Raw genomic sequence first — 15,789 nt, 5'->3', positions numbered from 1 at the left:
AACCCAATCCCAACTGCACCCAAACCATCCAGCTGAGAAAGCAAAAAGAATCCAAACAAAACCCACACAGGCCTGAGAATTCATTGGCCGCCCACACCCCCGCCGCCCCTCCCCCTCAGCTGCTGCTACACACACAGTGGGAGATTAAGGGATCACCAGAGGAGACCCTTTATTTTTATCCAATCCCATCAAACACTTCACCTCTACCACACACACACACACACACACACACACACACACACACAAGGTACCTTGACAGCAGCCCCTTGCCCCCACGGCCCGGCTCCTTCACCAGCCTTTATTTCCACCTGCAAAAGAAGCCGGAGAGACTGATGAGCCAGGCTGACACCAGGAAAGCAGCAAAGTCCTTCTGCTGCACCCCCAGCACCGCTGCAGGGAAAGGGGGAGAAGGGGAGGCACGGGGCCTCGGAAAGAAAGGATAGCAGGGACCATCTTCCTGCCTCCAGCTGCCACCCAGACGCGCGGTGGAAGGGCTCATTCGCCTTCCAGAGTGTTTTTGTTTTCATTTCTCCTTTTTCCACCCTCCCAAGATCCAGGAGGGCTCTGCCCCTCCTCCTGCGTCCGGTCTAGCCTCGTCCCTCCCCGCCCTGCCCGCTCTACCTCGGCCGGCCTCCTCTGGTGCATCGGCCGGCGGGCCTCCCATTATCCCCGCCGGAGCGCACGGAGGGAGGCACTGCAGAGGCGGCGGCGGCCAGCTGCCGGCTTGGCTCCCCTCCCCGCCGCCGGCGAGGCTGGTGTGGAGGGGGCGGCGCGCTCGCCAGCCAATCCCCGCCGCCGGCCGAGCGGGGGCAGGGCCGCCGGGGGTTGGACCTGCCCAGCCGGGAGGCGGGGGCACAGCCAAGGGTGCCGGAGCCTAGCTGGCTGTGGCCCAGGCCCGCCGCCGCTCCCCGACAGGCGGGGAATCCCGGGACACCCTCAACAACTCCCGAGTCGGGGACCAGAAGGTAATACCCAGAGGCATCCTCTACATCTACAGGGTCAAAGGCAGACTGCGTCGGGGTCGAGCAGATGCTGGCAGGCTTCCCCCTCAGGCCACTCTCTAGCCCTAGGACACCAGCAAACCGCCTCATCCTAGCAGCAGCTAGGACAGTGCTAGGCACTATAAAAGCAATAGCCCCTGCAACCTTAGAAGAAAAAAATACAGCCTTGGCAGTATGAACCTTTACCCCATTTTGCAGATGAGGAAACAAGGCAAGACAAGTGAAGTAACTTACCCAAGGTGACACAGCTAGAAAACGGCAGCACTGGGACTCCAAGACAGGTCTATCCGGCTCTACAGACCAGACTCTCAACCATTATGCAGTCCTACTCCTCCCTCCCTCCAGCAGATTTCCTCTTGAAGCCAACACTGCCTGTGGCTCAAAGCCTCACCAAGTCAGACTTGCCCTCCCTTGCACGCGAACACCACCTCACCCTAGGAATACTCATCCCTAGTGCCTGAACATAGGCCACCCCCTCCAGACAGCCTCACCACCACCACCACCCTCAATGTTTCCTCCTCTTTTAGAAAGGCCACAGGAGGAGGCGCCTCCAGACTTCAGGGCTTCCCATCCCCCGGAAAGGCTGAGGAGGAGAGGCAGCCCAGACTCTGAGCCTTTGAAGCCTGCAGCACCCAGGAGACTGAAGGAGAGAGAACAGAATGGGGAGAGGAAAGCCCTGCAGTTCCTAGGCAACCCAGGAGACATCCTGCTTCACCCCATCCCCTCCCTGTAGCTGAACACCCCAGAGCTTCTGTCTTCTAGGAGGGGGACCCCTATATGGTCTCTGGTACTGATGTATCTGGTTCAGTTTCCTGGCTCCACTATCTAGCTGCAGGACCTCGGCGGTGGTACCTTACCTCCCTTAGCCTACTTTGCAGTTCTATTTTACAGAAGCAGCTACCTCATCCAAAGGTGTGAGGATTCTGTGAAACACAGTGCCTGCCACACTGCAGGTGCTGCTAGCTACCACTCAATTTCTGAGCGAGCTCATTGTGTGCTACTTTTCAACTCACAGATGTGACTTGTAGGACTAGTTAGGATGTGTGAGAGCTCATTTCAGTGACGTGCTCTGCTACCAACTCCACCACACCTGCCCAATTACTGCCCCCTCCCTGAAGCTCCAAGGGGGTACTCAGAATGGGACGAGCTGCCTCATGAGAGACAGCAAAGCTGGGCTCTGGTGAGGAGACTCCAGAAGGCACCAGGACCCACACCTGCCTCACCTCTGGGGGCAAAGAGCAGCCCTACTGAGCTCCTCCCTAGGGCAGGGAGGGAGGCAGGTGACAAGGCAGGGCAAGGAGCATTGTCCTGAGCCATGGGCTTCTGCACCCCTTGGCTCTTACCTTGGCCAGGCCAAGTGAAGTCCCTCCTTTATCCTAGTCCCCCAAACCCCTGCCCCACCCACCCTCATACAGTCTGCTGCTGGATAAGAGCAACTAACACTGCTTGGACAGTAACAATCAATACTGTTGCTGCTGTGGCTGCCACAGTTTATCAAGCCCCTGCTAGGTACCAGGCCCTGTGCCAACCATGCTGTGGGAGCATCTCATTTGACTCGTCCACACACAACCTTATGGGGAAATGGGCTTAGAGATGTTGTTACTTGCCCATCAACACACAGCTGGTGAGCGGTGAGCTAGAATTCCAACCCAGGTGTTTCTCATTCCAGTTCTTTAAGCCCTCTCTCCCAGCCAACCTCAGGGAAACTTAAAGAGGGGTAGGGTCTCTTGAACCAGACCGCTTCCCTTTAAGCTATGGGTCTAAGAACAGTAATATTTTCATGCCTCAGAGACTTGGCGATGCTGCTCCTTGCCTATGTTCCCTTCCCTGTCCCCCACCTGGCAAGCCAATATGGTACAAGGCTTAATCCAAATGTCACCTGCCACTGCTACCTTCCCAGCTCATCTAGCCCTCAGGAGCTTCACCCACTCCTCCTGGGGCCTCCTCTAGAGCCGTCACTACCAAGTGCAGTTATTTATTTACACGGCCGCCGTCTTCCCCACTCACTAGGCTCTGCACAGGGCTGGAATGTGCTGAGCTGAGTTTCTACACAAGGAGGGTGGAGAGGCAGGGGGTTGGGCACTGAGACGTAGAGGACACTCTCCTGGTCGGCCTGTTCTCTGAGGTCCCCAGGGATCAGAGGAATACTCGCTCTCCTGGGAGGGCACGACCTGCCATCTGAACTATAGCCGAGGCCGAGCCTTGTTCAGCCAGCACACGTCTTCCTCACAAGGCTGCAAGAGCCACCCTGACTCTCCGCTTGAACCACAGGTCCCGCCTCACCCGCCGCAGACTGCAGACACCCTAGCAGAGCCCGTGGTCCCCAAGGCAGGGCACCTGCGACCATCTCTATCCCACCCTGGCCTCCTGCCCTTTTCTGAAGCACCTGGAATGCCACAGCTCCAAGGAGACACAGAGGTGCATGCTGGGGCCACTCTGCCTCCAGCGGGGACATTCTCCACACCTCACACCTGACCCCCTCCCCTATCTGCCCCTCTTTCTACACTTGGGGCTTCACAGTGACCAACCCAGAGGTGCCTGGGACCCCTCTGCATAGGAGCTGGAGGTCCCTCCCCACCTTCCATCATGACCCCTAGACCCCCCACTGCACTCCCAGCAGGAGGAATGGGGCCACGGCCCTCCCCACTAGGGAGAGGTGAATGGATTAACTCACTCTCAGAACCCACAAAATACCCCAACACAGAGAACCTCAGAAACACAGTTACCTACAGGCCAGAACCTACACAGATATATAAAGACTAGGAAACGGGGATGCATCCAGAGATAGATTTGGGGGGGTTTATAGGAGGATCAACCAAGCAGCAAGCCATGCCAAGCCCCATAATTGGACCATGATGTACTGTATCTTATTTAACCCTCAAAACAAACCAATGAGACAGGAATTACTAATGCCCATTCTACAGACTGAAAAATTGGGAGACTGAGCAGGGCTCTCGCCTCCCCCCCGCCCCCCGCCACTCGTAGCAATACAGCTGGCGCTGCTCTGTGTAGCTCTATGATTTTCTTATCAACCTACCTTTTCTAGAGTTGGCAGGGGGTAGATGACAACTTCTCCTCTCTTGCCATGTCTGTGTCCTAAAGGAGGTCACTCCCCACAGGGCTTTACTTCAAAGCTCAGTTCAAGCCCCACTTCCTCCAGGAAGCCTTCTCAGGTTACGTACCCTAGACCTCTGCCAGCTGACAGCACTTCCAATGTTTCTCATTTGACACTTGGTACTGCTATCCGTCTCTGTGTGTCCTGCCTCTCCAACCAGAATGGCTAGAGTCGTGCCTCTCCAAAGCCCCCGGGGGTTTTTTTTTGTTTTGTTTTGTTTTGTTTGCCCAGCATTCCACACACTGAAGGCACTTGGAATCGACTGTGGGGGAAATCTGTGACCTTCCCTTCCCTCTCCATCACACAAAGGATCTGCCAAAGAAACCCAACATCCTCTCCACCTTCAGAACCTATGTTTGAAGTCACCGGTGTCCACACATCAATTTCCACCCAAGTAATTGCAGCCCATCACACACACATCATCCCCTATATTTCAAACTCTTTGCAGTTGTCATGGGAACTGCCTTTGCCTTCATTCACAGATCAGGCCTCACAATTAGCTTTGGCAGCGGAAGTCTGTATCAACGGCAATCTCGGGGAGGAGAAAGACAAGGAGGTGAAAGAACAGCAGCAAAGGAAGAAAAGGTGCTCCTCCTTGGAGATGCAATAGAACCAGGCTGAACTCAGGCACCCAGTGATGTCAGAGGGAAAACAGAGCCAGCCAGCAACTCCACCTGCATATTTCCATACCAACAAACAGAAGGCACCCAGACCCCCCCAGGCTGACAAGCAGCAGCTGTGGCTCTGCCCACACCCCACAAGCCATCCTAAATGCTTGTAAGAAGGTCTTATATTCTATGAACCTCATCACGGTCTCCCCACCCCAAATTCAATAGCCTTGGACCACCAAGTGTTCCAAGATCCAAGCAAATAACACAGAACCTTCATTGAGAAGGTGAGACAGGAATACTGAGTGGTTTAGAAACCTGGGGGCAGCCCCAGGGGAAGACTTCCAAGAATAATTAACACAAAGCATCTTACCTTCCACCTTGAGGATCCATGAACACCCTCAGCTGGTGCCCTGTGGTCTGTCTGCGTCCTTCCACACCACTGCCGCCAGCCGTGAGCATTCGAGTAGCATCTCTGCACAGCTCAGTTTCAGGGGAGATGCCTCCCTCCTCCTAGAAGTACCCCCCCTCATCTTTCACATATCACTACGCTGAAACTCTCAAAACAGGTCCCTTCCCTTCCACGATGGTCTCTCTTCACCTAACAGTGACTAAGGCTGGTCTCTGCCCTCAAGGCATCCCTCCCTTGTAGCCCTACCAGACTAATAGTTTGTTGCCACGCTTGCCTCCCTCCCCAGACTGTGAGCTCATTAAGGACAGAGTAAATGCTGCCTCCCCTTTACCGACGGCTCAGGCTCAGCGCAGCGCCTCGCACACAGCCAGTCCCAGGCGAGATGTGCTGAAGGAGGCTGGGAAGGCAACCTGCAGGTTTACCAGTCAAAGCAGATGACGTCCTGTCTCTGGAAACTTAAGCGACGCCAGAGAGAGAAGCTGCCCTCCCCCGGCACAGGGGACACTGGAGGTCCTGGGACTGAGGAAGCATTCCAGGAAGGTGCCTCTCCTCCGTATCCTCCTAGCGCCAGCTCTTCTCCTCTCACTGGCTCCCAACACCCCCACCGCATCCTGCAGCGTCAACCATCCAGACAGGACCCAGGCTCATGGTGAGAGGATGCCATTCCCTATCTCTTCTGGGGCTCCAGGATCATTCCCAGCATCAACCAGGGAACTGGGGTACCCAGAGCTTACTCTCAAAGGGCAGAGAAATCAATAAAAAGACAGAACAAAATGAGACCAGAGAGAGCCACCCAGTGTCCTTCCCCCAAGAAAGGCTCAGAAGGGAACAGACTCTATGGTCCGGTACCTTGCTCTATGACTCCGGTACCTTACCAGACTCTATGGTCCGGTACCCAGCATCTCCACAACCCTTCCTGAGGCTTCCTCTGGCAGTAATTAAATGGGGTGGGGGACTATGGGACACATGCCTTCTGGCAAATGCTCCCAAATGACTCTACCTAATGCAACTCCCTTTCCATTTGGAGCATCTAAGAGTTGCTGCTCTACTAGTAGTGGGAGGTGCATTATTCTGTTCACGAATTCCCTGGCTGGGTGTGGGGAGACAGGGCACAAGGGAGTTAGAACATGTACAGGTCAGAGCCAGCAGTGCAGGAACAGAGCTTGTGCGACCTGAAGCAAGCAAGCAACCCCCTGTGGTCACCGGAAGGCCGGCCAGTTAACCCACGCTGGGCGCCGGCTTTTTTTTTTTCCCCTCCCTCAGCGACTAATAAAAACTTAGGTTATCAGATTTCTTAAGCAAATGACAGGAGACAAGGCCACAGAGGGGTGTGTCCACTCCAGGTGTGCCAGCAGCCTGGGCCCTGCACAGACACACTCAGGCAGAGGCCCAAAGCAACCCTAAAGGACTCTCCCAGCCAAAGGGCAGCAGGGCTCAAGGTAGATAAAGGGGTCGTATTCCTTTCCAACACCTTCTCTCTTCCTGAGCATCCCGCCCTCAATCCACAAGGGAACTATAAAGACGTGATGGGAAGGGGAGGAGGAATTAGTGACAAACTCCTGAGACCCCTGATGTGGTCTTTCAACTCACCCAGTCACCACGCTCCCCTCTCCAGGATGAGAGGCCCAAGGCAGAGAGGTGACTGCTGACTTGGGGTGGGGCATGTGCCCCAGTAAGAACCCTCAGGCGAGGTTCACCAGGGCTGCTGGGTACGAGTGAGGGTGGGAGAAGCCACTTTCCCCCAGGCAGCTTCAGAGAGCGCCTTCAGATGGGGAGCCACACCGCATTCCTATTGTTTTTCCCCACAGCAGATAATTAAAACATGGCCCATGCCTTCAAGGGAAGCAATAAATAAAGAGAGGATGCTCAGTTAAAAAAAAAAAAAAAAAAAAAGCTTTGCCGTGGGTTGTTCAGAACCCAGGAAAGCATTGCCCCCCTCCATACCCCTCACCACTTACCTTGGGGTGGGAACAGGAACCCTATCCCAAAATATCCTTCCAGGAATAACCAACTGGGACAGCTATGTCCCCAACCCAGAAACAGTCTTCAGTGAGGGTTCAGAGACCACGCAGGGAAACTCCACATCCAGTAGAACTACTCATATTGATAAAAAAATCTAACACACAAACCACTTGAAAGGCAGCTAGCTGGTGTGCCTGAGTTTCTGAATCTAATTTTAATTGACTTTAATTTTTGTAGCCACACGTGGCTAATGGCTATCATATTGGACAGCTCAGGGAGAGCATGCATGCTTCTTAAATCTGGGAGGTCATGAATACTCTTGAGAATTTGCTGAAAACCACAGCCCCTCTCTCCTGAGAAGATATACCCCTGCACATTCACACACTTGGCTGAAATTTTCAGAGTTTACAGACCAAATTCCAACCTAGGTCTGAGATCAATCAGGTCTAGAAACTGACCAAAAACGTTATGGCCTAAGAGCGATGTTTCTTCTGCAACGCAGTTGTCTAAGGAATATGTTATACTTTACACAGTTTGAGCAAGAGACCACCGCGTGTGGAAGACCCCACCTGACAGAGGACGTCCTTGTAACATCCCAGCCAGAACATCCGTCCTCTACTCAGACCCACGCAGGCACAGGGCTGGTTCTTCAGTCTTGGAACAGCTATAAATGTTAGAAAATTCTTTTTTTCAAACATGGATTCAGGGAGATCAGCTCAGTGCTTTCTGACGACCTAGAGGGATGGGATAGGGAGGGTGCAAGGGAGATGCGAGAGGGAGGGGATATGGGGATATATGTATACCTATAGCTGATTCACTTTGTTGTACAGCAGAAACTAACACACCATTGTAAAGCAATTATACTCCAATAAAGATGTTAAACAAACAAACATGGATTCAGTCTACCTGCTAACTTCTACCCTCCAATGAAAGTTCCACACATTCCCCTACACAAAGGAACTGACTCCCTCTTCCACACAGGACTCGTCTTAGCCTGCGTTCCTCTACTCATTTCCAAGCTGAACAACTCATCTTCTTCAGTTGTCCTGCATGTGACTACTCTGACAGAGCTCCTAGAGACAGGCTGTCAACACACCTTTCAGAGTTTCAGCTATTCCTACCTGCCATTTCTTTCTTTGTTTAAAAACAAGTGCAGAACTTTGGATTTGCCCTGATTAAATTCCACTGAGTTTGGCTGAGGCCCATGGTTCCAGACTGCCCCCAATCTTCTTAACCCCTTGTTCTATCATTCAACTTAAATATCTGCATCCACACGACTACCGCTGCCACGACCCACCTACCCACTGATCACACCTGCTCCTACCTACATCTTATGAAGAGGGGGCACACATCCCTTCAGCTCCTAAGCCTCCAGACCCTTCCATGAGATCCCGGGTTCTATGGGTGTGCTCCTCCTGTTCACAACTACCACCAGCTACTACTCTCTCGTGGGGCTCCCACGTTCCAAGTCAGACTGCTGGGCAGCAAACATCTTCCGAGAACCCTTTCCCAACTGTTCTCAGAGCACACACACACGTTCTTAAAGGGCTTCTTTTATTGATAACTCACTAGACTAGAAAGAAATGGACTCCAGAAAAACAAGAATAAACATGAAGTAAGTCTCAAGACGTTCTTATCTCCCTGGCATACAGGGTAAATGGGTTGGATCACCCTCCTTACCCTTGTTGACAACTGGAGTTCTTTTTTTTTTAAGTGTAATATATCAAATTTTTATTCCCATTACGTCTTTTTTTTTTTAAGATTTTTTTGATATGGACCATTTTTAAAGTCTTTATTGAATTTGTTACAATATTGCTTCTGTTTTATGTTTCGATTTTTGGGTCACGAGGCATGTGGGATCTTAGCTCCCCGACCAGGGATCGAACCCACACCCCCTGCGCTGGAAGGCTAAGTCTTAACCACTGGACCGCCAGGGAAGTCCCTGCAACTGGAGTTCTTTACCTCTGTTCATCAAGACTCACTTCTGTCCCCTTCTCCACTCACAGAAGTGCCATAGACCGGCTCCGCAAACTCGCATGGACATACAAATCACCCGGGAATGTGGTTAAAGTGCAGATCCTCATTCAGTAATTCTGATGTAAAGCCTGAGACTCTGCATTTCTGACAACGTCCCAGATGATGCCGAGGCTGCTGGTCCACTGATTAGCAAGGAGTAAGTATGGCTGTAAACCATTCGGGTGCCCTAAGACTCAGGTGAGCAATTTGCAGTAAAGAGTCCTGGTGGGTGCCCATCATTCAGCTCTCATCTGTGTCAGAGGAGTTCCACTGTAACTACACATTAGACACACCTGGGGACCCCCAGCCCAGTAGAGATCCACCCAAGACCAATCAAACTAGAATCCCTGAGGGTGGGATCCAGGTGATCCCAACGTGGAATCCCCGATCCACACTGGTTGATTAAAAGTTTGAACAAGGCAGTTATACCTGTGCCCTCTTCAGGATGACTTTAAATAAAAACTGGTCCTCTGACCTGTCCACGAAGCTGGCAGGAAATAACATTTATCTGCAGAAATCCAGGCCCATTGGTTTGACTGAATTTCTTTGTAAAGAACCACAGGGACCCTCAAAGCTCACCACTGTCTTTCTAAATCTCACGAACCACCTTCTAAAAAATCTGCTCTAGAACTGTCAAAAACTGACACTGGTTTACAATTTCCAAAATCTCTTTGAAAAATGGAACTTTCTGCCTGTCTCTGGTCTTTTGGCCCTCTTCCAATCATCAGAATTCCATAACGATATCATTCCATGAGTATATCTGAAGGTGTGCAGTAGGGAGTGAATGACTCAGATTCAGGTAGGGTAGCTGGCTCTCCTTTCCTAACCACACATGCTGTGGTCTCTCCCCAGTTTATACTCCCTGGCATGACAGGGATCTAGTGGCTTCTCTCTCTCTGTCACTAGTTCTGCTCCAAAACTGTAAGACTGTCTCTTCCTTCTATGCTCTTGCTGGGAATATATAAAAGCCTTTTATTGTCTTGAGCATTTTCCACCACCTCAGCACATTCTGGCCACTGGACTCCCTTATGTCCCTCTTAAGGCGTCAGACTACACTTGAAGTGCACCCCTTTCCATGTAAAAAGCATGGTCTTTTACTATCTGCACTCATAGACAGCAGCCCAAGCAACCACATGGATGGTTCAGATCTTCCCCAGTCCCACCACCTTCCTCCTTAGGGCACCATTTAGGACTGTTAAGTCAGCATTTCCTTTTTCAAAAGCAATCTTACCCCTCCAGCTAACTTCCCTTTTAGAGTCTGTAGCCATGGGGTTAAAACTGTTTACAACTGAAAAACAATTTTCTGAAGTCTATGGTAAACACCTCTCCTTGCCCAAGCTTCTCACTGGATTCAGAAATGCTGAGATGGGGTCCCTTTCTCTGAAGAGTCTCATCACTTCTACTTTACCAATCAATTCTTCCTTTGCTGGTGGGAACTGGTGCCAGCCTGACAGCATCCCTCCTCATAGCCTCCATCTGCAGGAAGCCAGAGCTACTAGCAGGTGAGGCAAGAAGTGGTCAGGTTCTGATATTGTTGAGAGATCCCCAATTCCAAGGTATCCTGTCTCAAAACTGGCACAGGGCTTTGTTTCAGCCACTAAATCCAACTGGCTGAGGGCTAGACACACCATATATATTTCTATTTCTCTTCATTTCTCACCCACAACATTCTCGGTCATGCTTCCAGTCTTATGTATACATACTTCTAGGGAAGTTTTTCTCACAAAGGGGTTTTCTCCTACCCTTTTTATCAGACATTTACGTCCCTCACCATGAGCAACTTTTCAGTCAGGCCCTGGGCCACAGCGGCTCCTTGCTCCTGGGTGTCCAGCCTCCTCCCCCAGCAAAGAGGCCGGCAAATGTCTCCCTCCCTTTGCCTGGCCCCACCGTTCTATGAGCGAGCAGGGATGTCTTGAAACAAACATTTAATAAACAATTAAAGCTCAGAGACTAACAGACACAATTTTTATGCATAAAGATTAATTCTTTTCTAGATGTTCTAGGCATGTGTTGTCACCGTGCACTGATTACCTACCATGTGCTAGATGTTCTGCATATTTTATCTCAATTAATCCTCACAAAGAAGGGTTAACCCATCTGACATATGAAAACACCAATGCTCAAGAGAGTCAGCGGCACAGCCCGCCCTTTGGGTTCTGTATCTTCACACTCACCAAATCCTACTTTTCTAATCAGCCGTCTTCCTTGTGCTACAAGCCACCACTCAGGTAAAAAGAATGTGGAAGTCAAATAGCCTCCGACATCAGCCTAGGATCTAAATCCTCCCTGGAACTAGGAAGGAAGACCCCAGTTACAGGAATGAACACCTTCAGGTGTGTTACCTCTCTTTAGGGCCCAGAGAAGTAAGTAGTCACCTACATCTGTGGTGGACAGGACCAGCCCTGGGAGCTGCCTCTACTACTAAAATGCTGAACTTTTCTGAGTAGATGGGCTCTGCAGCACCACCTACCCGCACTGGGTAAAAAATTGAGGAGCAGGGAAGGAAGACAAGATAGTCAAGATAATGTTCCCCCTCTCACAGGATGACACAAAGCAGCTGTCAGCAGATAGCTCAGAAGAAGCCCCAAAGGAAGCTGGAGGACGTAGAGACAGGATGGAAGTAAAGAAAGGTGCCCAGAAGAGGAGACGCTGAGAAGCACAGGTGCAAAGAGAGGGTCTGATTCCCAAGAGGCTCCTGGGATGCTGTGTCTTGTCCCACCTGAAGAGCAGGGGCCAAGTTCTAAAGTTCTATGGGTCTCACAGATGTAGAGAACAAACGTATGGACACATGGACACCAAGGAGGGAAAGTGGCTGGGGCGGGGGTGGGGGTGGGGATGAATTGGGAGATTGGGATTGACATGTATACACTAACATGTATAAAATGGATAACTAATAAGAACCTACTGTATAAAAAAATAAATAAAAGTAAAAAAATAAACAGCATGTACAGCTTGAAAAACAGTAAAGTTCTATGGGTCTCCTCCTTTCCTGACCTCCCAAATCCTGGGACAGGTCCCCTCTGCTACATGGCTGCTCAGACCTAGTGAAGGTCTCAGCAGTTCCCTGGGGGCTGTAAACGCTGGGCTGCTTCCCTGGGCTCCCTCACTCGGGCACAGCCTCTTGGGCCTGTCAACTCTGCCAGAGATACATTCATCAAATGCAGTGTAGCCTGGACAGTGGTTCCCACACTTTCAGCCTTCAAGGACCAATTTAAAAAAATTGTGGAGACAGACACTAGTTACCATTTTGTATTTTGCCAAGTAAAGACTTTAAAAAAAAAAAGATCTAATTTTTATCAACACCTCCATTTCATTAAAAAAAAAAAGCACACTTTTAAATATCAAGAAATAGAAAGTATCTATCCTTAAAACAAAGTACTGCTCTTTAAGTCAAAGAAAGTTAACTTTAAGACAAAGCTCACTCCATTGTCCCCTTTCCATTGTTTCTCCAGAAACTGGGAGAACTCTGTCATGGGACAGCACAGGTGCACAGATCAGCACGTGGGCCCTCTGTCCAGGGGGGATCACAGGACACCAGCCACATTTTCCTGACCCTGGGGGCCTAGAGGGGCAGCCGGCCATGGCAAGGTCCACAGGGATGCAGACATCTCTCCGCCGGGTTGTCTCTAAGCCTCAGCCAAGCCAGATCCCCGGTCTCTTAACCACGACCACCAGAAGCCCAGGCCAGCAGCTTACACACCAGGATGACAGGCCCCTGGCTTCACTCCCAGCCCCTTTCACCCAGGTATGCCTCATTGTTGCCGAAAGAAGAGCTTAAACACAGTTCACAAGAGCCACGTGTTCCAGCCCAGAAAGCTCAGCCCGCTTCATCCCCCAGGGTTTGAGAGGAATGGAGTGAGAGAAAGGTGGACGAGAAGGAGGTAAACCCTACCAGGAAGCAAGCTTTACAAGGTAGACGAGGCAGGTCCTACCTATACCAAAACACGAGATCTCATGCCCAGGAGTGAAGCCTATCCCTGATCCCACCCCCCTTTCAGAAATGACCCACAGAGCACTGGGCCAGCAGGATGCCAACTCCCCCAAACACCAGCAACATAAAGGAGCTGGACACAGTCTCCCAGGCTGGGGTGGGGAGCTGCAGATGTGATCCAGATGTCTGCTTTAACCTGAGACCGGGGAAATACAGCATCAGTCCGCCGTCCCTGGACCGTGATATGCAGCTTCCACAGGGAGTGGGCAAGACAAGGTGAGAAGGGACACCCCAGCAACACCCACTTTCCTGACCAAAACACTGGGATCTTTCTTCCCAGCCACGGGACCACAGCCCCACCAAGCTGGCGGCACAGCTCTGAACTCAGCAGTCAGGGAAATCCCGAGTGCAAGCCGCCAGCCCATGGAAGCCACAGGTACCCCGGCTCTCAGAAGTACAGCGGTTTCCAGCCCAGCTAGAGAGGGCTTCAAAGGCCATCAAGCACAACCCCTGCATCTCCCCAGGCAGAAGACAGACCCAGAGAGCGGACCTGAGTTGTCCGAGCCCTCGGACAAATCAGTGGCAGAGCGGGGGAGTCCCACAGACTGTGCAGGCCTCCGTCTCTGTCCAGCGCCAGTTCCGCTGCCTGGAGCAACCTCCGCCGCTACACTGCTCCTCCCAAGCTGCTCAACTTCACTCGTCCCTACCTCTGCCAACTCTCCGCTGTTACAGCTGCTACCAACCTCATGCTGGCAGCCCACCACCAGAATGGAAAGGAAAGATGGCCAGTGCAGGGTCACTGCCTCTCCACTTCCTCCTCTGCTCTCATTCCAACTCCTTCCCTCTCTCTGCCTCCCTGCTCATAATTAAGGAAGTACTCCTTCCTGGGGTTGACAGTGTCTCAAAAACAATCATTCATTCATTCAATTGCTATCTGAGTCCTTACTACACACCAAGGAACTGAGCCAGGCCCTGAGAACACAGAGATAAATGGTCCTTGACCTCAAGAAGTACTGTTTAGTAGGGGAACCCAAATCATGGGTTTCTCATTAAGTTCCCAAACACTTTTAGGTATCATCCCAAAAATGATGGTACCCAAAAAGATTTAGGGAAAGAAACATCCCACTGCATCAGGGAAGCATAAAAAACACTGTGTCACTCCAAATTTTTATTTCCAAACCCATCAGCCTCCAACCCTTACCTGACACCATCACTCCCCACATCACCCAAGCACTGGTGTGACCTTGAAACACATCTGAGGCTTCAAGCAGGACAAGGAACTTCTAGAGATAAAGCTGGATATCATTGTCCTGCATCAAATGCAAACATCAGAGATGAGACTGCTAGCTCAGAGCCCTCTACAACCCGTTTCCTCTCCCATCAATTGTCGGCCCGGCAAAGGAGCCTAAAGCAGCTTCCAAAGACAGCAACACTCCTATTTATGGCCCCACTCAAAGTTGGACCAGGAGGATCAAAGCGGGAGAGTGGGCTTAACTGGCTTTAGCAAGACCCCTGTGAACACACACCCTCAAGGAAGGGTCAGGGCAGCCACGCAAGATCCATCTTACCTCCTTGAGAAGCCCCACTTTTTTCTTCAGCACCTCACACTTGCGCAGTTTGCAGATCTGATGTGTGCGGCGGTTGGTACAGCTGGTGCAAGCCCCACAGTTTTCTAGCCGCCGGCAGGGCTCGCAAGTACCACACCGTTTCCGTTTCTTCCGCCCATCTCCACTCCCTCGGAGTTGCGGTTCACTCCCAGCCATTGGGAGCCCAGGCCCCTGGAAGCCCCCTACCATCACCTGGCCCTGAGGGAAGTCATAAAGGCCTGGCAGGTCTGGCTGGACTGCCAGGGGCACCTGAAACTGACTCATGACGCTGCCAGAGGTGGGGGCATAGGTGCTGGGACAGAGCCACAGTCCAGCTTCCTGCCTCCAAAGGCCACCAACAGGTCCTTCTCTCCTAAAGCAGTCAAAATCTACAAGGCGAAGGCAAGTAGCTCCAGGCTCCGGGATGGGTGCCTCTTCTCAACCCCTCTTCACCTCCTCTGCAGCAGTCTCATAGGACTCAGTTGGGGGCCACTCTCCCACCTGATGGGGCCCGGGATCTGGGGGAGGACACCAGCGGCAGTCCCCAGAGACGGGATCATCTTGGATGGGTGGGTTCTTCACCCTCACTCACTCTGGACCCAGGCATGAGGTATGCCAGTAGGTGTGTGTTGGGGGCAGGGCAGGGTGAGGAGTTTCTCCTCCCGTATTTCTTCTCCCGGGTCAGGATGATGGAGAAGGCAGCGCTGCCTGAAAGAGAGACAGAAAGGGGAAGCGCATCACTCGGGGCTCGGGGACAACTTTCACATGTTACCTCTTCCTGCTTCTGGGAAAAGGGAAGATGGGGGAAGAGAATGGGCTTGCTCTCATGAAGTTCTGCCCAGAACCTCTGGCAGGGCACACTAGCACCCGCTCCCTGAGGGAGAAGGCCTGGGGCCTGACGGGGTGGTAAGGAAACCTGGACGGCGAATTTAACGGGGTGGTCAAGGTGAGATTTCTAAGAAAGTTGTCCTTCGCCCCACCCCCATGGGCTTGGGAGAGTTTTGCCAAAATTCCCACACACCCCTCACTGGAGGTCGCTAGGCCCTCCCCAAGGGAGCACAGCTTTCAAAATAAAGTTTGCAGAGAGCTTCACTCGGCGGGGCTGCCCGGGCGCCCCCTGCACGGAAGCGGCCTGGAGAGGGGCGCGCCCGGGGTAGC

The 15,789-nt window shown here is 51.9% G+C and overlaps 1 protein-coding gene across 5 annotated transcripts in view; it reads right to left on the bottom strand.

Moving 5' to 3' along the window:
• TET3 (tet methylcytosine dioxygenase 3) overlaps positions 1-15,789 on the bottom strand; it is a 109,462-nt gene that overhangs the window by 92,661 nt on the left and 1,012 nt on the right. Inside the window, exons 2-3 of one of the 5 annotated variants that reach the window (XM_024765645.1) lie at positions 14,614-15,339; positions 252-308 (exon numbers count right to left, since the gene is read on the bottom strand). In XM_024765645.1, coding sequence (XP_024621413.1) covers positions 252-308; positions 14,614-14,916 — 360 coding nt within the window. In that variant the 5' untranslated portion in view covers positions 14,917-15,339. Of the gene's footprint in view, positions 1-251; positions 309-621; positions 711-1,235; positions 1,291-14,246; positions 14,356-14,613; positions 15,340-15,789 lie in introns of those variants that run through there. The other 4 variants (XM_024765649.1, XM_024765648.1, XM_024765647.1 and 1 more) reach the window with 4 other exon arrangements.

The sequence above is a fragment of the Neophocaena asiaeorientalis genome, unplaced genomic scaffold, assembly GCF_003031525.2.
Source record: "Neophocaena asiaeorientalis asiaeorientalis breed wild unplaced genomic scaffold, Neophocaena_asiaeorientalis_V1.1 scaffold1090, whole genome shotgun sequence".
Classification (NCBI taxonomy): Eukaryota; Metazoa; Chordata; class Mammalia; order Artiodactyla; family Phocoenidae; genus Neophocaena; species Neophocaena asiaeorientalis.
This window is presented reverse-complemented; position numbering and strand designations above follow the sequence as displayed.